General features: G+C 62.0%; 1 protein-coding gene across 6 annotated transcripts; it reads left to right on the top strand.

The window, feature by feature from the left end:
• Positions 1 to 124: 124 nt before the first annotated feature.
• On the top strand, positions 125 to 17,891 carry AP1B1 (adaptor related protein complex 1 subunit beta 1; the record flags this gene model as incomplete). 6 transcript variants are annotated; one of them, XM_082007789.1, is made up of 22 exons in its annotated part: positions 125 to 161; positions 1,192 to 1,297; positions 2,865 to 3,000; positions 3,800 to 4,045; positions 4,888 to 5,078; positions 5,650 to 5,871; positions 7,241 to 7,361; positions 7,582 to 7,677; positions 8,704 to 8,819; positions 9,635 to 9,800; positions 10,718 to 10,816; positions 11,217 to 11,476; positions 11,889 to 12,090; positions 13,023 to 13,043; positions 13,376 to 13,405; positions 13,498 to 13,644; positions 13,795 to 13,940; positions 14,510 to 14,639; positions 14,881 to 14,965; positions 15,437 to 15,523; positions 16,255 to 16,409; positions 17,817 to 17,891. In XM_082007789.1, the coding sequence occupies 22 exons, from the start codon at positions 125 to 127 to the stop codon at positions 17,889 to 17,891; spliced, it is 2,874 nt and encodes a 957-aa protein (XP_081863915.1). The 6 variants fall into 6 exon arrangements, with proteins under 6 accessions (XP_081863915.1, XP_081863916.1, XP_081863919.1 ...); XM_082007790.1 differs by lacking the exon at positions 13,023 to 13,043; XM_082007793.1 differs by lacking the exons at positions 13,023 to 13,043; positions 13,376 to 13,405 and having other exon boundaries at positions 11,217 to 11,408; positions 12,007 to 12,090.
• Positions 17,892 to 19,843: the final 1,952 nt, after the last annotated feature.

Genomic DNA, 19,843 nt, shown 5'->3' with positions numbered 1-19,843 from the left:
CTTTCCCTCTCCTGGTTTTTCCTTCCCGGAGCTCTCCCTAGCCACCTCAGCAAGGGAACTATCAACCCTTAACCTCTCTGGTCTTCCTCTCCTCCCAGGGACGTGCCGCTAGCTGGAGACCACCATGACGGACTCGAAGTACTTCACCACCACAAAGAAAGGTAAGAGAGGGAGCGGGAGGGTGAGGCAATTTTCCCTGCTCTTCCTGCTCCTGTATAAGCCAGGCAGGGAGGGCTGTCCCCGCAGCGGGAAGCTGGCGGAGGTGCCAGCTCTCATGGGAATGCCCTGGGCCCACGCGGGATGCTGTGGCTGATGCCTCGCTCCAGCATAACCGGGGCGGCTCCTGGGCTGCCATGGGGTCAGAGCACCTTGTCACCAGCCCCCTGAACCCAGACAAGGCTGTTGGCTTCTGGGATGTCGACTTCAGCAGCTCAGGAGTGGCTGCGGGACATGGACCCCCTGCCTCGAGCTCCCCTGGGCTGGGACAGAAGCGCTGGGGGGTGTTTGACTTTCCAGACTGAGGAATTAATTTAGAGGAGAGAAATGCGGCATCTTCCTCTTCAGCCTGTCTGCCCAGGAGTGAATATAGTGGGAGCCCCACCAAGGTGCTGGGCTGGGGTTTTGCTGCCGCGTGCAGGGCAGGATTTGGGAGCCCCCATCCCTTGCATGGATCGGGGAGCGGTTCTCCAAATCCGCCCGCGTTCGCTGCCGCAGGTGCCTGCCATCATCCGGGCTGCGGTGGGCTCCCCGGCTAGGGGAGGGCACCCCGACAGCCGCGTGCGGGGCTGGGGCTTCGCTGCGTGCTGTGATAACGGACCCGCAGCCAAAATTACCTGCTAAATAAACCCCATGTCCTGTGCTCGGGGTGTGGGGTGCCGGTGCCGGTCACTCCTGCAGTGTCTCTGGTCCTTAAAGCCCTCTGGGGCTCTCGGGGGGCTGGAGGAGCTGCAGGGATTCACTAGCATGCTCATATCTCTTTCCACGGATAAGAGTGGAGCCCCCAGAGCAGCCCTGGCCCTCGGTGAGACATTTGGGAAGTTCAATCCCCCTTTCCAGCTCCTGGCACCCCGGGGTGGCAAAGGAGCCCCGGCACTCAGCGGGCGGGAGCTGTGCTTGCCCTGCCCCAGGAGCAGCACCCAGCAGAGGGGTGGGTGCCCATCCCCTGAGCTCCCCCTTTTCCCATTCCTCCAGGGGAGATATTTGAGCTGAAAGCCGAACTGAACAGCGACAAGAAGGAGAAGAAGAAGGAGGCGGTGAAGAAGGTGATAGCGTCCATGACTGTTGGCAAAGACGTCAGGTGCGTGGCGGTGCTGTGCCGGGGACGTCCGGGCCAAACCGCGCCGGGAGGATGCCCGGACGGCGTGTGGGCTTCTGTTTTCCCCCGTTGCCTCCGAGGGGTTTTTGTGCTGGCTTTCGTCTCGGGCGAGGACTGAGTGAGCTCCTGGCCGCAGCTATGCCTCCTGCTCCGAGAGGAAAATGTTTGTGTGAGCGTGGCCGGCTGGCAGGCAAGGACTTGCCTGGCTTTGGTAGTAATCTGGCTAAAAGAGGATTGGTCTGGCCGCCAGATAAGTTTGTTGGGATTATTGCCGCTTCCCTCATGTGTTACTAAAAACAAGCAGAAACCCCCTCTGAGCCTTTATGGCAGAGGGTCGGTGTCTCTGCCTCGGTGTCGATAAGCCTTTTGCGGCCTCTCCGAGTCCAAAGGTCGGGCAACTGCTTTTCCCTCTTCCCCTTCATCCGTCTGACCGAGCAGCACGTGGCCCCTCTGGCCCCCCCTCCCCGCCGGGCCCCGTCCCCGCACACCCTTGGCGTTACACGCAGCGGTCGGCGCTTCGCTTTTAACGGTGCGTTTGAGAGTAGATGGAGGAAAACCATGGTCTGGGCTCTGTCTCGGGGCCACCGCGGAGAAGACGACCCAGGACGTGGCAGGGACCTGCCCGAGGCGCGGCAGAAGCCACATCGATCGGAAAGCAAATAGCAGCTGTGGCAGCCCTTTTCTTTTTTTGTTGGTGTGTGCGTATTTTAGGCTGCAAGAAAGCAGTTTACTAAGTTCACTCCTCCCTGGGAGGTGCCAGGAAAGCCTGGTTTAGCCTGGGGTGAGAGCAGCTGAGGTGGGTGCCGGCTGTGCTGGCAGCAGAGGCTCCGAGAGAACTAGCAAAGCACCTCAGGGGGGCCTGGGTCTGATCCCGTCAGCGATGGCCGGGTTTGCGTTGGCGGAGAAGCTTCCAGGAGCCACAGGACATCTGTCGGGGTAGGATAACCCCCACGTTAGCCCTCTGATCTTGATTGCCTCTCCTAAGGTGGTTTAATAATCTAATTGGGTTGTCTGTATCTTTAATAGTCTAACTGGGCTGGTTTTATCACCCGTGGTGAAACGGCATCTCTGGCATCCTGCAGCTTTAGGGTGTTTAGTACCCACTGGGATCGGGATTGGGAAGGGGAAGCCCCCAGCTCCGTGCGGGCAGCTTGGCAGCTCCGCTCCGTCCTAGCAGAGCATCGCAGGTGCCAGAGGCTTTTGCACCATCCCGTGTCAGCTGGGTGATGCTGCACCGGCTCCCGGGGCAGTGGACACGCACTGGAGCTGGAACACAGCAGAGCCCGGTGGGAGAGCTCCGTTTCGGGCCATTAGGGGCAGTTTTGAGCTGCTTTTGATACAGATCCGTAAAGAAAAACCCACCGGGGATGGGTGATTTAGCCACATCTGCTGCAGGGTAGGCTCAGGCTGTGGGAGAGCCTGGGGTCTTCTGGCTTCAGGAGTGGGTTGAGCTGTGGGAAGGGGATGGCCACGTAGGCAACGGCGTCTCCGTCCCCCGGCTCAGCAGCGTGGCCGTGTCCCGCCTTCACGGAGGTGCTTTGCGTTTCAGCGCGCTCTTCCCGGACGTGGTGAACTGCATGCAGACAGACAACCTGGAGCTGAAGAAGCTGGTCTACCTCTACCTGATGAACTACGCCAAGAGCCAGCCGGACATGGCCATCATGGCAGTCAACACCTTCGTGAAGGTGAGAGGAAAGGGCTGCGTGCCCGAGAGCCGCGCGCTGCAGCGGCTCGGTTCGGCCCACCACGTGCTCCCCCGCGTTCCTGCGAGGCCGCCGCGCTACGCTGCGATGTACCCTGCTCCAAAGAAGGGAACGTGGGCAGGTTTCCAAAGCCCCTCTCTTCAGGAGTAGGGGCTCCCCTAGCTCTAGATAACAGCAAATTTGTCTAGTAATGCAGAAGAAAAACATTTTTCTTGGCAGTGGTACTGTGCCGCTTGCTCTGTCAGTGGCAGCTTCGGTTGTGGGCAGCTCCCGTGATCGAGCTGCCATCATGTGAGCTTACATGCTGAAGTCTCTGCAGCTGAGAAGGCCCTTGTGATCTTCCAGCTGGAGTTGGGAACTGAAGAGTGTGTTTGTTAGGAGCCAAGATACTGCCAAAGCACTTTGTGAAAAGGCCTGTTGGGTATTAGAGGGAGTTTTGGCTTTTTAGGAAGAAGTAAAACCCCACGCAATAAACCCGATAGATGCGTTTCCCAGGTCAGGTGGCCATTCTGCAGGGTGGCAGCTGACTTCAGCTACTTGGTGTAAATGATGAAGGCATCAGATTCCTGGAGGTGTGTTTGGAGTGAGGACTGATGATGTTAAAGTTCTGTGGGCGCCGGAGTGCAGGACAGGAGATCAAACTTCTCTCGGATGACTTAGTCTTTAGAGCTGAGTGTGAAACCCTCTAGATTTCAGGTACCCAAATGAGAATGGAGGTCCTGAAGCCACCCCTCACGCCGGTGATTCCAGGGTATCTAACCTCCCGCTCTTGTCCCTGCAGGACTGCGAGGACCCAAACCCCCTGATCCGGGCTCTGGCTGTGCGGACCATGGGCTGCATCCGCGTGGACAAGATAACGGAGTATCTCTGTGAGCCCCTGCGGAAGTGCCTGAAGGACGAGGACCCTTACGTGCGCAAGACGGCAGCCGTCTGCGTGGCGAAGCTCCACGACATCAATGCCCAGCTGGTGGAAGACCAGGGCTTCCTGGACACCCTTAAGGACCTCATCTCAGACTCCAACCCCATGGTGATTATTTTTTGCCTTCTCCCTCCTCTCGTCTCTTCATCCGAATGGCAGTAAACGCTCTCCCTTTGTCTTCACGTGCTGACTCCCTTCCTCCCGTGCTCCTCTTTGTTCTCTTTTTGGTGCTTAACAGACCACTTTGGGGAAAACAGCTGTTTCTGAGGTTTGCAGGTTGTGTCCCTTGTCTTGTAACCCTCTCTCCTGGATGGAAGGTTTCTCTGATTCCTTGGCAGTGTGTTATTAGGCTGTTCCCAATGTGGAGGAGGATGCCCTGGCCAGCTCGGAGCAGAGGATGGGAGCAGAGGTTGGCTCTGGTACCATGTAGCTGGTGGCTTTTGCCTCTGGTGAGGGTTTCCTAGCAGCTGGGCTTTGGCCAGCATTAGTCTCCCTGCCTTTCCCCAGGCACGAGAAACTTTAAAGCCTCCTTTCCCCAGGGTTTCTCTCCTCCCAGCCTTTGCTGCTCTTCAGATCTTGCCAGAGGCGTAGCGGTGAGCCCTGGAGCTGCCGCAGAAAGCGATGGGGCTCCTCAGAGCTGCCCTGCCAAGGGGAGCGAGAGCGGGTTCCTCCGTGCCGGGCATGGGGCCAAGGCTGACTCCCACTGAACACGTGCGAACCGTTGGAGATGTGGCGTGGGTGGTGGGAGCGTGCTGGCGGTGATTGCTCATCTCCTGAGGATCAGCTGGTGGGGAAGGGAAGCTGGTGCCCAGATGTCGCTGGGATGCGAGGTGCCGATAGCGAGGATGCGGCTCATCCGCTCGCACCAGCTTTCCCCCAGGCTGTTGAACCGCATTCGGTGTCACCTAACGCTCGCTGTCACCTAACACGTGCCCTGTCCCCTCTGGCAGGTAGTGGCCAACGCGGTAGCGGCTCTCTCGGAAATAGCGGAGTCTCACCCAAGCAGTAACCTCCTGGACCTCAACCCCCAATCCATCAACAAGCTGCTCACGGCCTTGAACGAGTGCACTGAGTGGGGCCAGATCTTCATCCTGGACTGCCTGGCAAACTACATGCCCAAGGATGACCGGGAAGCCCAGAGGTGAGGGAGGCTCTGGGTGCTGCTGGGGCAGCGATGGCTTCAGGGCACCACAGACCAGCCGGAGCGGGGCTGGGAAGGGGAGGGGGACAGGCGGATGTCGACACTGCCTGTTCTCCGAATATCTTCATCCTCCTCACCCTTGGTGTCCCGCTGCAGGAGGTGGGACAGTGAGCATCTGCCGGCCACCGTGCCTTGGGCATCTGCTGGCCACTGCACCTCAGGCACAGCCACCTGGGGACTGCCGTGGTCCTGTAGTGAGCCCTGTCCCCTTGCTGGCTTCTCGAGCTGCTTCAGAACGTGGCCTTACTGCGTGGCCAGGGAGGACAGGCACTGGGGAGCTCAGGAAGGGGGTCGCTGCCGTAGGGTTTTGTAAAGGCTGGGAAAAAAAACACCATCGGGGCATTTAAGAGCCAGTTTAGCATCTCTTGGGAAGGTCTTAAGTGCTGCTCAGCTGTCCTGCTGCAAACTGCCAGCGCCGCCTTCTCCTTCATGGCTACTGGCAGCAATGTCTAAGCAGGGAGACGGGCTGTGATCGCTTTCTTTCCCGTCCCCTTGCCCCCGATGCCTCCAGCATTTGCGAGCGAGTGACGCCCCGGCTGTCCCACGCCAACTCAGCGGTGGTGCTCTCGGCGGTGAAGGTGCTAATGAAGTTCATGGAGATGCTGTCGAAGGACCTGGATTATTACGGCACGCTGCTAAAGAAGCTGGCCCCGCCGCTGGTCACCCTGCTCTCCGCGGAGCCCGAGCTGCAGTACGTGGCTCTCCGCAACATCAACCTCATCGTGCAGAAGAGGTGGGTGCCCCGGCGCGGCAGCAGGGACAGACTGGCTCGGGCTTTCCCTCTTCCCTGCTCTTCTGTAGCTGCTTCCCAGCTCTTCAAACCTTCTGACCGCGGCGGTGTCGGGGCTTTGTGTGGGTTTTTTTCTTCTCTGGTATTTAAAATCCAAGGGCTGGGCACAGAGAATGGGGAGAGGCAGTGGGCAGGGAGCTGAGCTGGGATCTCCAGGAGACGTTTCCTTTCGGTTATTGATTGTTTGGGGCAGCAAAGGACGGAAAGGCAAAAAGCTGAGACTTTGGTTTAGTCATTAAACGTCTACTGAGGAATTTTTGTGAGATCAGCTTGCTTCTATGCAGTTGTCCTTTTTGACTAAGTGCGTGCTGAGAGTCCTTTTGTCCCTTTGCTGATCTAAAATTGCTGGTGGGCCGGAGGTGGCCGAGGCCCCGCACATGTGCCCCGAGCAGAACTGGCCAGCTGGAGAGCCACGCTCCGCAGTGACAGCCACAGTCAGATGAATTGTCGTCCTACTCGTTATCACCATGGCTGTCTATTAAAAATAGCAGCAACTTCTGGGAGAAGTGGAAAGCAATTAGTGTCCCTGGGAGCGGGAATGTGGAAGGCAGGTTGGCTCCTTGGAGCTGGACCCGGCCTGTCCCTTTCCGAGCTTAGAGATGAGAAAGGTCCAGCCTAGCCCTGGGGTCTGGGTTTGCGTCCCTGCTTCCTTCGAGACGTCCCTTCCAACCTTGGCAAGACAAACGTCCCCTGTTGCCTTGCGTCCACTCTTCCTTTGCGGCAAGGTTGTGCTCTGTCCCCTGCGCGCCGGCCAAGGGGAGCCAAGGGACGGAGTCCTGGGGGGTAATTGCAGTATCTTGGATTCCTTGGCATTGAACAGGCCCCCGAAACCTTGTCTTTGTGGCCAAGGAGCCTTGTCCTGCAGCTCTCCGGCTCCAGGTTTCCCCAGCTTATGTCTCAGCGTCCTCAAGCCTTCACCATCCCCGCTCCAGCCTCGGCCGAGGCGTGATGGTTTGTGCTTGGAGCTGGCTGATGGAGTAATGAATTTGCATGGACTCAGGGCATTAGTTGGCTGCAGGGTCAGGCGGAAGAATCCCCATCCGTCTCCTGACCGGCGTGCAGCTTTCTGGGGAGGACAACTCCCTTTCTGCGCTGCTTTGCCTGCTGGTCGCTGCCTGGGTCAGAGCCTGGAGGTGGGAGCAGAGCTCAGATCTTGCTTCTGCCACGAGAGAAATGATCTGACACCGGTATTGGGTGTCCAGAAAGCTCTGGAGAAAACCATGGCTGCTGGAAGGTTTTTTGATGTCTCTCATTGTGGTCAAAGCAAAAGAGCGAGCGTCTCCCTTAGCCGCTGCCTCTCGTTGTCCTCCAGGCCTGAGATCCTGAAGCACGAGATGAAGGTGTTCTTTGTGAAGTACAACGACCCCATCTACGTCAAGCTGGAGAAGCTGGACATCATGATCCGCCTGGCTTCCCAGGCCAACATTGCTCAGGTCAGGGTCCGCCTGACTGTGCTGGCCGGGCACCGAGGGGGGCGTGCAGGGGGCCCCAGCCCCACGGGGAGGGGATTCGCCCGAGAAATCCTAGACCCAGCTTTGCAGGATGCAGACGGGAGCAGCTGTACCACCCAGGCTGCTTCCGCTGGGTCACTGCCCCGCTCTTCTGGTGGCTTTTCTTGCTGCTGCGCTCTCACCGTCTCGTCCCCTCCGGCAGGTGCTGGCAGAGCTGAAGGAGTACGCCACGGAGGTGGACGTGGACTTCGTAAGGAAGGCGGTTCGAGCCATCGGCCGCTGTGCCATCAAGGTGGAGGTGAGGGCTTGGGTCTCTTTGGGTCCCCGTGGCAGCGGTGACTAGGCAAGGCATCGCGCTCCAGCACGTGTTGGATGAGCTGGAGGTCACCCCACCGCAGGAGCTAGCGCCGCCCTGACGAGCTAGAGCCTTCGTGGGCCTGGGGATGAGCCGCGGTTGTTCCACGGGAGGGTGTTTCATCCCCTTACCCTTTGCTGCTGGAGCTGTTTCGGGGTCCCTGCCCGCCCCGTGCTCCGTTGCAGACCCAGCTGCGTCTGGTGTGTTGATGCAGCGGATGATACAAGTGGCTTGTTTGGGGACCGCAGCGGGGGCTGGAGGGAGTTAACCCCTTACTGAGGGGCCGGGAGACTTTTCTTCCCCTTGGGGGTAATTTGAAGAAGGGGATTATTAAAAACCTTGCTGAAACGGTGGCTCTGCCTGGCCTGGGTAGAGGCAGGCTCACAGGCCAGGTCGTGCAGCTCTCAGCCAGCCGATAACGGCGCTGGGTTTGCTGCAGAGCGTCCTCAGTCGCGTGAGACAAACAGCTCGACGGGCACTGGTGAGAGGCAGCAGACGTGCTGGAGCTTGCTCAGGCTCAGCCTCCCACCGGGAGCTGAGCTGGCCCGGCTCCGCAGTGAAGCCAGCCTCTCCCAGGGGGATTTATTACCACGGCATTTGCCGTTTTTTCGCCGCTAACGCTGAGCAGCGTGGCTCTGCAGAGCCAAAAAAAAGGCGAGGGGCGAGATGCTGCTGCCCCGGCAAGCCGAGGTCTGGGCTCGCTGCTGCGCTCCTGCACCCCACGGCCTGAAGTGCGTCCCGTGGGAGCAGGGAGCGAGCGGCGTGGGGAGAGAGGAGGGTCTGGGAGGGTACAAGGGGGATGAGGAGGAGCCAAACCTGGATTAAAGGGGCAGGAAGGGGAGACCGCGCTCGTGCGTGCCCCGTGCTGGTCTGGGTTAGGTTTGGGGGAGGTATGGAGGGGGTGTGGGAAGGGCAGCGGAGGCTGCGGAGTGGGGATGTAAGAGCTGACTGACCGAGTCCCTCCGACAGCAATCGGCCGAGCGCTGTGTCAGCACCCTGCTCGACCTCATCCAGACCAAAGTCAACTACGTGGTGCAGGAGGCCATTGTCGTCATCAAGGACATCTTCCGCAAGTACCCCAACAAGTGCGTGGCGGCTGCCCGCCAGCCCTGGGGCCTCGGGTGGATGCTCCCCGCCCTAGACGGGCTCCTTCTGCCCCTCTGTGCTTGGAGGGGGCCCTAAAAAGACCCAGGCGTGGGCGAGGGACGGGCTGCTGCTCCCTCCTGGTGGGGTGGTCGGTGGTGAAGCCTCCTGGAGCCTTCCTGTGGTGAAGGTGCCTTTGGGTTTTTTGCTAGTCGGGGTTGCGATCACCAGTCAGCGCAGCCCCAAGAATTAAGCTGGGGGCAGGAAAGCTGTCCCCAGCCCAGGGGACATCCCCAGCCCCGTGAGGGCGATCCCAAATCCAGACACCCAAATGGACAGGAGTTGCCAGAGACCTTGAGGTCCCTCACATCAGCGTAAACCCTCTCTAGCTCGTAATTCAGCAGACCTGGTGCTGGAGCGAGGGCAGCAGGAGGAGGGGAGTGTTCCAGCTGAGCCAGCATGAATAAGCAACTGCGTGATCAGGAAGTTGTGTACCAATAGTGGTAATAAATACTAATGAACTGAATTAGTAACGAACAGGAGCTCTGCACAAGTAGCCAGTGACTCAGGGCTGCTGCAGAGGACAGAGACCAGATGAGCGGGGCTGGCGAGCAGGGGAACGTGCTCTGGGGCCGGAGAGAGATCGGTGTGGGCAGTGTCACGCTGTGCCGCAGCCCTTGGGAGGTGGCAGGGGCTCTTGCCGACACCCTCAGCGACGTCCTGGTTCTGCTGAGGGTGGTGGGATGTGGTTTGGAGTTAAAGCGGAGCTGGGACTCTGTTTCTTTCTTTCGGGGAACACGTGTCCTCTCTCGGGAAGGTACGAGAGCGTGATCGCCACTCTCTGCGAGAACCTCGACTCCCTGGACGAGCCCGAGGCCCGGGCTGCCATGATCTGGATTGTGGGAGAGTACGCTGAGCGGATCGACAACGCCGATGAGCTGCTGGAGAGCTTCCTGGAGGGCTTCCATGACGAGAGCACCCAGGTGTGGTGGGACGGGGGGACAGCCCCTCATGCGAGGGGGGGCCCGGCAGGACCCCTGGTTGAGGGGTGACGCTGTCACAAAGCTTGCGCTAATCAGAGTGTAACGAAGCAATTTGCTGTAGCAGGGTCGTAAAGGGGTTTTCCTTGCAGGCACTCGGGGCAGCCATGTCCCACGGCAGCTTTGGCTGTAGAACATGGCCCATGAAAAGCCACCACGGTGGTGTCCCAAGCACCTTCCCTCCTTAATAGCTGGGGGGGGACCGCCTGGTCCTTCCTCTCTGCCAGGACAGGATGAGCCCTTTGGAGCTGGAAAACGGAGTCGGACGGCTGACGTGAGCAGAGGGGCCGTGCCGGCGCCTTCTGCCGGGGCAGCTGAGGCCAGTGGTTTTGCCTGTGGAAATTTTGGGGGCTTTCTATCTATGGGTACTTCCTACAACCCCCTGTGCAAAACATCACGAAACGAAGTCACGGTGAACAGGGGCAAGTCTATAAATGCAAAATAGCAAAGCCAGCCATCCTGGCCGCCCTGTCTTAGGTCCAAAGGGTCCCTCGGAGGGCAATAGCTGCTGCTTATCCGCATAAAAGTCAGAGGATTCTCTGGCCTTCGCCCTTGTGGGACTATGTAACCTGGTCCCGAGATCTTGCCCAGTAACCTCTGGGTCAACCTGCGGCTCTGGCGGGCTGAGGATGCGGTGGTCGGCTTGGAAGGGGCTGCAGAGCTGGCTGGGAGCCGTGCAGCGTGCCCCAGCGCTTGTCAGCGCCGCTGAAGCGGTCGCTGTTTGTTTGGTCCCTTGAAAGGCAGGTTGGGGTTACGTCCAGGCACCGCGTAAGGGAAGAATTCACGTGTCCTTGCACAAGAACGGTGTGAGCTGTCTGTCTGTCTGTCCGTCTCCCCTAACCCTGTTTATCTGCCCGTAGGTCCAGCTGCAGCTGCTGACGGCCATCGTGAAGCTGTTTCTGAAGAAGCCCACCGAGACGCAGGAGCTGGTGCAGCAGGTGCTGAGCCTGGCCACGCAGGTGGGTAACGGCTCCTGCGCCGCCGAAGAGCTTCCCGTGGGCTTCGTCATCCCCCCGGGGCAGCGGGAACAGCTTGGTAATGCAGCGCCTGCGGCAGGAGGCAGATAATTGGAGCTTAATTCTGGAAAAGCTGATAGTTAAAGTCCTGGAGGAGCAAGGACGCAGTCTCCCGTAGCACAGGAGGCATCTCGTGCTGCTGCCCTGCCGAGGCTGGTGTAGCAAAGCAGCGTAGCCTCTGTAGAGCAGAGGTGTGACATAAATAGCTTTAGTTTTTAATCCCCGTGATCCCTCTAATACTACAGCAAGACTTAGATGGGGCCAACATGCTCCGAGTTGTTCTGTAGTAGCTGCAGCTTCCCCTGCCCGATGGCTTCGGCACTAACCCCTGTGCTTCCCGAAGGACTCGGACAACCCCGACCTGCGGGACCGCGGCTACATCTACTGGCGCCTGCTCTCCACCGACCCCGTGGCCGCCAAGGAGGTGGTGCTGGCGGAGAAGCCCCTCATCTCCGAGGAGACGGATCTGATCGAGCCGACGCTCCTGGACGAGCTGATCTGCTACATCGGGACGCTGGCCTCCGTCTATCACAAACCGCCCAGCGCCTTCGTGGAGGGGAGCAGAGGGGTCGTGCACAAGAGCTTGCCCCCGCGAACGGGCTCGTGAGTATCTCCGCGTCCCCGGGGTGACTCCCCGCTCCACGCAGGGGCTTCCAGGGCTGGATCCCTGCGATGGGCTGAGCCGAGCGGCCGCGGCCACACGCAGCACCGTGCAGAGCTGGCTGTGTCCCTTGTGCTCGGAGCCGAGCTGAGGGCTCCCTTCCCAAGGGGAGGTTCCCCTCTAGGAGCAGGGCTGTATGGATTCAATACTGTCCTTACAAAGCTGAAGGAGTGATCTCCGACCTAAGCGGAAGTTGATGTCGATGAGGATGTGTTGAAATGTTGGGAGCCGTGCTGGGGCAGGGTGTCTCTTTGAACGCTGGCTGCAAAGCCCAGCTGGGTGTCTCCGGCGGGACCTGTCGGCTCAGCCGGAGCTCCTCAGCATCTCGTGGCTTTCCCTTGCCGTTTCCTCTAGGAGCGAGAGTGCCGAGAGCCCCGACACAGCCCCCTCGGGGGTGCAGGCAGCGGAGCAGCCGGCCGTCATCCCCACTCAGGGCGACCTGCTGGGTGACCTGCTGAACCTGGACCTGGGCCCTCCGGTGAGCGGGCCTCCCATTGCCACCTCCTCCGTGCAGATGGGCGCCGTGGACCTCCTTGGAGGTGGCTTGGACAGCCTGGTACGTCACAGCCCCGCGCGCTCCTTCCCCGACGCCCGGCTGCCCTGGCGGCATCGTGCTGGGGTTTGAGGATGGAGCTCCTGGGGTCGGGATGGACTTGTCCACCCAGAGACACCCGGGCTAGCGCTTTCCTTCTGCAGCTGGTGAAGGCGGAGGGGCACTGCACCCTAATTTATCTTGTCCTCATGAGGTGGCTGGAGTGGGGCAGGGTGTTAGCGCTCCTGAGTGCCTTTTCCCTCGGGACTCGAGGTCTGCATAGATGCTGCCACTGTCCGTGCTGTGCTGCAGGGGTGACTCCTCTTCCTGGGTCCCCCTCTGAACCCCAGTTAACCCCCAGAGACACCCATTAAACCACCTGTGGGGTCGAGACGTGCCTGCTCCCAGCCCGCAGGGTGCTGTAACGGGCATCTCCTGCCCCGGGAGATCTGGAGGTGACAGCAAGCTCCCGGGAATGCAAACCAAGCAGCGGTTTGGCCGCAGGGTGAGGAGGGATGCACACCTCTGCCTGGTTGGAACTGCCTGCCCTAAGGGTGGCTGGTGATGATCTGGGCTTCCCAAAGGAGAAGAGTTTGGAGTTTTCTCCGCTGCTTATAAAAGCCAGCAGAGATCCCCGAGGGGAAGCAGCATCGCTGTCTCTTTGCCCGCTGCCTCTCCGGGTCTGTAATCCCCCAAGCGCTGCGCTGGCCCTTCGTGGGCTTGCAGGCTTTGGTAACAGGCCGGTGCGGAGCGTGGGGACGAGAGACCCCGGCCGTGATCTGTCCCCTGGCTCCAGGGCAGCCCTGGACAGACAGATGGACGCGTTGGCGCTGTGGCAGGACTAACCTCTCTTCCCTCCTCCCCTTCTCTCATCTCTCTGTTGTTGTCTCTTCTCTCCTGGCTTGTCTCTGCATGTGGCTGGCTCTTCTCTCCGCCTTGTCTGCTTCTGCTTGGAGATGGGGGACGAGTCGGACGGGGTACGGATCAGCCCTTTCCTTAGCCCTCTCGACCATGCGTAGCCCCGGTGCCCGTGCCCACCCCAAGTGCCCCTGCTCGCCTCACACAGCCTGGGCCCTTGTGTTGCCCCAGGGGACACCTCGCTTCCCTCCGGGGACAGCCAAGCTCCCAAGCAGCTCCTGGCACGCCAGGTCTGGGGCCTCGGGAGCATCCCTACCGGCTCTGGGGCCTCGGGAGCATCCCTACCGGCTCTGGGTCCTCCCCAGCCCACACCGATGCATTCAGAGAGTGCCCTCGATGGGGCGTTTTGTGGCCCCCGCCCCTGCTGATGCCCCTTTCTTGTCTCTTGCAGCTGCGGAGCGATGTGGGAGGCAGCCCTGCCGTGAGTGTGCCCCTCTCTCGCCCTCCGCATCCTCCTCCTCCTCTCCCCCGCCCCGCGGTGCTCCCCGTAACCCGCTCCCCTGTCCCCCGCAGATGGGCGGCGGCGGTAGCTTCGCACCAGCACCCAGCACCGCGATGCCCGCGAACCTCGGCGCGCCCCTCGGCAGCGGCCTGGGAGACCTCTTCGACCTCACCGGTGGCGTGGGGACCCTGTCGGGATCCTACGTGGCACCCAAAACGGTGAGTGGGGCAGCCGAGGCGCAGCCGCCGGCTGCTGGCGAAGCTCAGGGCTGCGGCGTTAAAGGGGAGCGCGGGCCCTGCCAGGCTGGAGAGCAGCTAAGGGTTCGCTTTTGGGCAAAACCCCAAGGGTTTCTCGTCTCCTTAACCCAGGTCTGGCTCCCGGCCATGAAAGCCAAGGGGCTGGAGATCTCCGGCACCTTCAGCCGGCAGGTGGGCTCCATCTCCATGGACCTCGTGCTCACCAACAAGGCTCTGCAGGTCATGTCCGACTTCGCCATCCAGTTCAACCGCAACAGGTGAGGTCCCTCCCGGGCTGCGTCGGCAGCGGCCCGTGAAGGTGCTGCGTCGCGCCTCCGAGCTCGGCCCTGCCTGCGGCAGAGGGTGGGAGGAAGGTGCCCAAGGCTGCCAGGGCTGGGAACAGCCTCGCATGATGACCCTTCTCTCTCTGATGGCTGTGGTGGTGATGATCATCAAACCAAAGCCTCTAAGAAGTTGACTGAAGAGGCCGTTCCTCGGGTCTGACCACCGTCCCGATATTTGTCCTCCTGGTGAACCGATGCCCCCTTTTCCCTCCGAGGGACACGACGGAGGATAGCCCTGGGGATGGTGCAGGAAGGCTAAAAATGGGTGTGAGTCTGTGTAGGAAGAAGGGGGGAAGCTTTGGGGCGCCTGTTACTGCCGCGGGGTGGGCAGGGCAGGAGCCATCCTGGTCCTGGACTGTGCAGGGGCAGCAAAATGAGCTGGGGTGTTCCTGGGGTCCGGGTGGAGGAAGGCAGGGGGTCTCGCGGTTGGCCTGGAGCAGATGGACAATACCTTCTGCCATCCTCTGCTGCCCCCCACCCTGACCCCCTGCCCTCCTCCCCAGCTTCGGCCTGGCCCCGGCAGCCCCTCTCCAGGTCCACGCACCCCTCGCTCCCAACCAGTCCGTGGAGATCTCCCTTCCACTGAACACCGTGGGCTCCGTCATGAAGATGGACCCCCTCAACAACCTGCAGGTGGGGAGCGCCCGGGGGTCTGCCCTCCTGGGGAGCTGGGGACGGGGCAGGGGCTGCCCCGGGGGGAGTGCGCTCCCTCAGGAGGGAGGTGCGACGGCAGGAACCAGGCGAGAAGAAACGCTCAGCTGCTCGTCTCTGCTGGCTCGAGAGCGATCGGTGGGGCGGGACGGGGCGCTGGCTTTGCCAACGGCTCACCGTAGCTCGGAGGAGGCGTTGACATCCCCGTGTCCTTCCGTCCCAGGTCGCGGTGAAAAACAACATCGACGTCTTCTACTTCAGCACCCTGTACCCCCTGCACATCCTCTTCGTGGAGGACGGCAAGATGGGTGAGTTGGAGTGCGGGCGGCTGCGGGTCCTGCAAGGTGTGCTTCTGCCACCGCTCCATGGGTGCCGTCCCGGCCCCTGAAGTCCTCCCAGCCACATTCCCAGCCTTGGGGATGGAGCGGGGAGCTGTGGGGAGCCAGCTGCCCTGGCAGTTACAGATGGGGATGCTGCCATTCCGGGGACGCTGCCATTGCAGCGTGACCACACTGTGGCTGCTGGAGATGGCCCGAGCCGTCTTCTAACCCCTCACTGCCAGGGAGAGCTCTCGCTTCACTCGCTGCTTATTTTACCTTCTCTGGCACTGACTGACCTCTTCCCCAAGCCAGCGTAGCTTGCTAACCCCCCCGAAGCAGGTAGCTTTCCTGCGGCTCGGTGAGGCTGGTCTGGGGCGAGATTCCTTCCGCCGCCGGTGACGTGGCAGTGTGGCCCTTCAGGGGGTGGCTTCACTGTGGTGGTTTCGTTCCTCGCTGCAGAGCGGCAGATGTTCCTGGCCACCTGGAAGGACATTCCCAATGAGAACGAGGCCCAGTTCCAGATCAAAGACTGTTCTCTCAACGCAGGTGGGTCCAAACCCTTCCGAAGGACCCGGCTCAGCTTGCAGCTGGTGACCAGCTCATCCCAGTTAGCCCAGCCCAGGCTGCGGGGAGATGGGAGCTCCTTCCCCCTGTGCCCACCCCGCATCTCCGGGAAGGAGCTGTTGTTTTGCTTGCCCGTTGGCTACTTGTAGCAACTCGGCAGCCCCAGAGACGCTCTGCCCGGTGGGGATGTCGCTGCCGCTGGGGACAGTTGCTGTGCCCACCCTGGGACCAGTCTCAGTGCAGCAAGAAGCTGCTGGGCCACGCAGCCCTCCTCCCTCTCCAGGCAGGGCAGCGGCCCCGTGCTCGCAGGCAGAGCAGGCAGCCGTGGGCAGGAGCTGGGGCCAGGCTCCCTGTGCCTCCTCGCTCCCCCGGCCCCTTCTCTGGGAGCTCTGGTGCCAAGCGGGACGCGCAGACGCTGGGCAGGGAGAGCCAAGTCCTTTCAGTCCCGCTGGCAGCGGCGAGCTGACCTTTGTGGAGTAAGTGGAGGGGCTCCGCTTGTGAATCGAGCTTTGGGCTGTTGCCTGCCCTCCCCGGGGAGCCCGGCTGAATAGAGCCCTTCTCCTCGCTGCGCGGGGCCGGCGGGTTTTGGGTGTGCTGCGTCGCAGGGTGGGGAGCAGGAGGGGAGGAGATGGGGCAGGAGCCGGTCCAAAGGGATGCTCAGCCCGGTGCTCTGCCCCGAGCAGCCCCCGCAGCAGCTCTCTCCTCCCACGCAGATGCCGTTAGCAACAAGCTCCAAGGCAGCAACATCTTCACCGTCGCCAAGAGGAACGTGGAGGGCCAAGACATGCTCTACCAGTCCCTGAAGCTCACCAACGGCATCTGGGTGCTGGCAGAGCTCAGGATCCAGCCCAGCAATCCCAGCTTCACGGTATGCCCCTTCCCCTGCCTGCTTCCGAAACGGCCCCGAGGCGGCTCCGAGCCGAGGCTGCTGCCCACCCTGCTGCCCACCCTGCCTCCCCCGCTCTCTGCTCGGAGTTTGGGTCGGGCTGGAGGGTCCCGCAGCACATCTGCGGTGACCGGGCCCCCCCGGCTGCTGTCGGTGCCAGCTCCCTCCCCCCCGTGCCGGTCCTGGCGTCCCTCCGGCGCGGGAAGGGCGAGACACGGTCCGTGCTGGCTGGGCACTGCAGCAGCACTTGGTCTCTGCTGAGCTGCCCTCCTCACGCCGGGGAGGCACCGCGGCGGCAGCAAAAGGAAGGAGAGAGGTCCCAACCCACCGACACATCTCCGTTAAAATAAAAACCCCAACCCCATCCCCTTCTTGGGGCATCCCAGGCTCTGCCTGTGTGCTGGGCAGCCCGGCTGCAGCCGCAAACAGCCTTGGAGCGGAGCTCCGTCCTCGCGTCGGGCACCAGCCGTCCCGGTGTCGCGCTTTCCCTGGCCTGGCCCCTTCCCCACCTCCCTCGCAGCCTGTTTTCTTTGGGTTGGGATGAGCTGTGTGGCCTTGACTCACCTCTCTGTGTATCTCCGTACCTGCTGCCTGCCGGCCCGCCCGCGCCGGCCCGCCCGCTGTTGCAGGATTTGGAGGTTAGCAGACTGGTTTTTACCCCGGCTTTGGGCTGTCCCTGGCTGCTGCCTGGTTGTTTCTGCCCTGATGTTTTTACCTGCCTGCCGGCTGCCCTCCCAGCCCTGCGTCTCGCTTGCTGCCTCTTGCCTCTCTGTGCCCGCGGCGCTGGCGCGGGGCCGGCGTCGAGAGCGGAGCTTTGTTAGAGGTGAACGTTTTGGAGGGTCAGGGCTTTCCCACCGCCCTGCTGGGCTCACTTGGGATGAGGAGAGCGGCATGTCCTTATCCCGGAGGATTCCCCGCCTGTCACTGCCCTGCGCTGAGCTCTCTCCGCTCGCCTGCAGGCACAGGAACTCGCCGAGTTCCGAGACATTTAATATTTAACCTTTTGGGCAAATACCTGACGGGGGCTCGTACCACCTAGGAGAGGAAGATGCCTTTGGGGGAACCGTTCACCCTCGAGTTACAGGCAGTGACTCAAAACCCCAAGAGCCGAAGCGTGTCTGCGCCTCTGCCTGCCCCCCTGCCCTCCCTGCCTGCGCTGCATGTGGATGTCTCCGCTCCTCAACCGGGCGGGGGGAGCGCCGGCAGCCCGGGGAGGGTGTTTAGGGGGTTCGGTGCCTTTTAATATCTTTTATCCAGCTGAAATAAGGAGCTGGGGCCACCCCGTGCCCGTGGGGCTGGGGGGTGCTGCAGCATGCAGGGCTTTGGGGCTGGTGGCTCGCCGGCGTGGGCCGCGGTGCCGTCACCCGCTCTGCTCCTCTCTCCCCGCAGCTGTCCCTGAAATGCCGAGCGCCGGAGGTGTCCCAGTACATCTACCAAGCCTACGAAACCATCCTGAAGAACTAAGGTGCTGCAGCAGCCCCTCCTCTCCTCCCTCTCCCACCCGAGGAAGCGGGGCAGGACCCGTGTGCATGTCTCCTTCCCTTCCTGCCAAGGAACCAGCCCCGGGGAATCTCCCTCCAGCCCTGAAAACAGAGCCGGTGGTGCTCCCGGTGGGGCTGGGGTGGGCAGAGGAGGGGGGGGGTCCCAGCCAGTCCCTGTATCCCTGTAGAAATCTGTGTGTGAGTAATGCGGTGTCCTCCGTGCTGGTGTTGCCCGTCAAGAGCCCTCTTTCGCCCTCCAGGTCCTCCTCACTGCTTTTGGTAATGGAAGGGCCGTGCGCAGGGGGCTGCCCTCCTCCTCCTCCTCCCCTGTGTGCCCCCCACCCTGCCACAATCCACCTCCCCCCTGGTGCTGGGTCTCGTCTCTGCCCGTGGTGGGGTACTGGTGTCCCCTCAGCCCTGGGAATAGCACCCTGGGGTCAGGAGAGCTGTGGGTGAGCCCCCAGGCCTTTGGAAAGGGTCTCCTCCCCATGGGTGCTGTTTCCAGAGGTCCCAGAAGGGCTTGAGGATCTCAAATTTGAGGCTGTACTTACAAGTACATTAAAAAAAGGGCTTTTCCAGCCCCTGCAGTGGGGCTGGGAGGGCTCAGAGCATCAACTCACGCTGCCCTCGCCCACCTCCCCAGCCCCACGGCTCCCTCTGCTCCCTGCTGTCACCCATGGGTGCCGGAGAGGACGTGCCACCTTCCCCTGCGGTGACACTACTCCTTTCCCCCCCTTCCCCCAGAAATAAAGCCATGGGTCACCCCTGACTGGAAGCGTTCAGTGCAGGAAATATCTAATATATAAAATATAAATATATTGAAAGTTCACGTGTTTCAAGCGAACGTTGAATAAAGGTGACGTACGCCCACGGGGGGGGGGGTACCCCAAGCCCTAGGGCTAGGGGTACCTCCCAGCAGGATGCTGTGAGCTTCCTCCCGGCAGTGCCCTGCGCTCCCGGGGAGGAGATAAGCCGTGGCCATGGCCTCTGGCTCGGTGAGGCCTGAAGCAGCGATTTCCCGGCGCTGGGCGTGGGGCCAGGGGCGCGGGGCCGGGAGGGGCCCCGGGGAGGGCGAGCGGCACCTCTCAGCCCTGGGCTCCGCTGCCGGGCTCCACCGAGGCCTGCAGCAGCCCCGTACCCGCACGTGGTGCCCAGCGCCGGGGGGGTGCAGGGCTCCCTCCCAGCCCCCCGAGCTCCTCCTGGGGTGGGGGACAAGCGCAGGGTCCCCAGGAGGTGACAGCTCTGGGGCTGGGCGTCGCACCAGCGCCCTTACTGGGCACCCCACGGCGTACCGGCACCGCTCTGGGGCTGGACGCCAGCCCCGCTCCCCGTGGAGATGGGGGGCTGGCGTCTGGGGCGCGCAGCGGGCACCCCGCTTCGGGAGTCCCAGAGCCGCAGCGGGATGGCCACCACCAGCAGGTCTAGACCCCACGGTGACCCACGGCCTGGGCTGAGCAGCGCTGGGGCGAAGGCGCTTCTGGCTTTGGGGACCTGGAGGGGTCCCAGGCACAGCCGAGGGGTCCCCATGGGTGCAACAGGTGCAGGACATTGGGGCTCACCCTCACCCCGGCCATTCCCTCCACCGCTCCCAAACCTCCCAGGACAGGGAGGGTTGCCCTTGGCCTTGGGGGGGGGGTCTCACAGCCCTCCTCCTCACCACTGCCTCCCCCTCGGCAGGTCCCAACCCCCCGGGGGGTCCTGCACCCCCAGGACAGACGACTGGACGCGGTGGGTTCAGCTCCGTCGGTCTTTACTGGCTTGCGAGGGAGGTGTGGGGCCGGGAGGGGTGGGGGCCGCGGTGGCCTGGGCGGGGGGCTCCACGCACAGCCCCGACCCCCCTTGGGGCCATCGACACACGCTATGGACGGTGCCGCGGCCGGCCCGGGGCTGGAGAGGAAGAAGTGACCCCCCTGCCCCGAAATACAGGTTGTGACA

Source organism: Phaethon aethereus (genome assembly GCF_964289735.1).
Source record: "Phaethon aethereus genome assembly, chromosome: 17".
NCBI classification, from domain to species: Eukaryota; Metazoa; Chordata; class Aves; order Phaethontiformes; family Phaethontidae; genus Phaethon; species Phaethon aethereus.
Note: the sequence above shows the minus strand (reverse complement) of the source record. Positions and strands in the feature narration are given on the sequence as shown.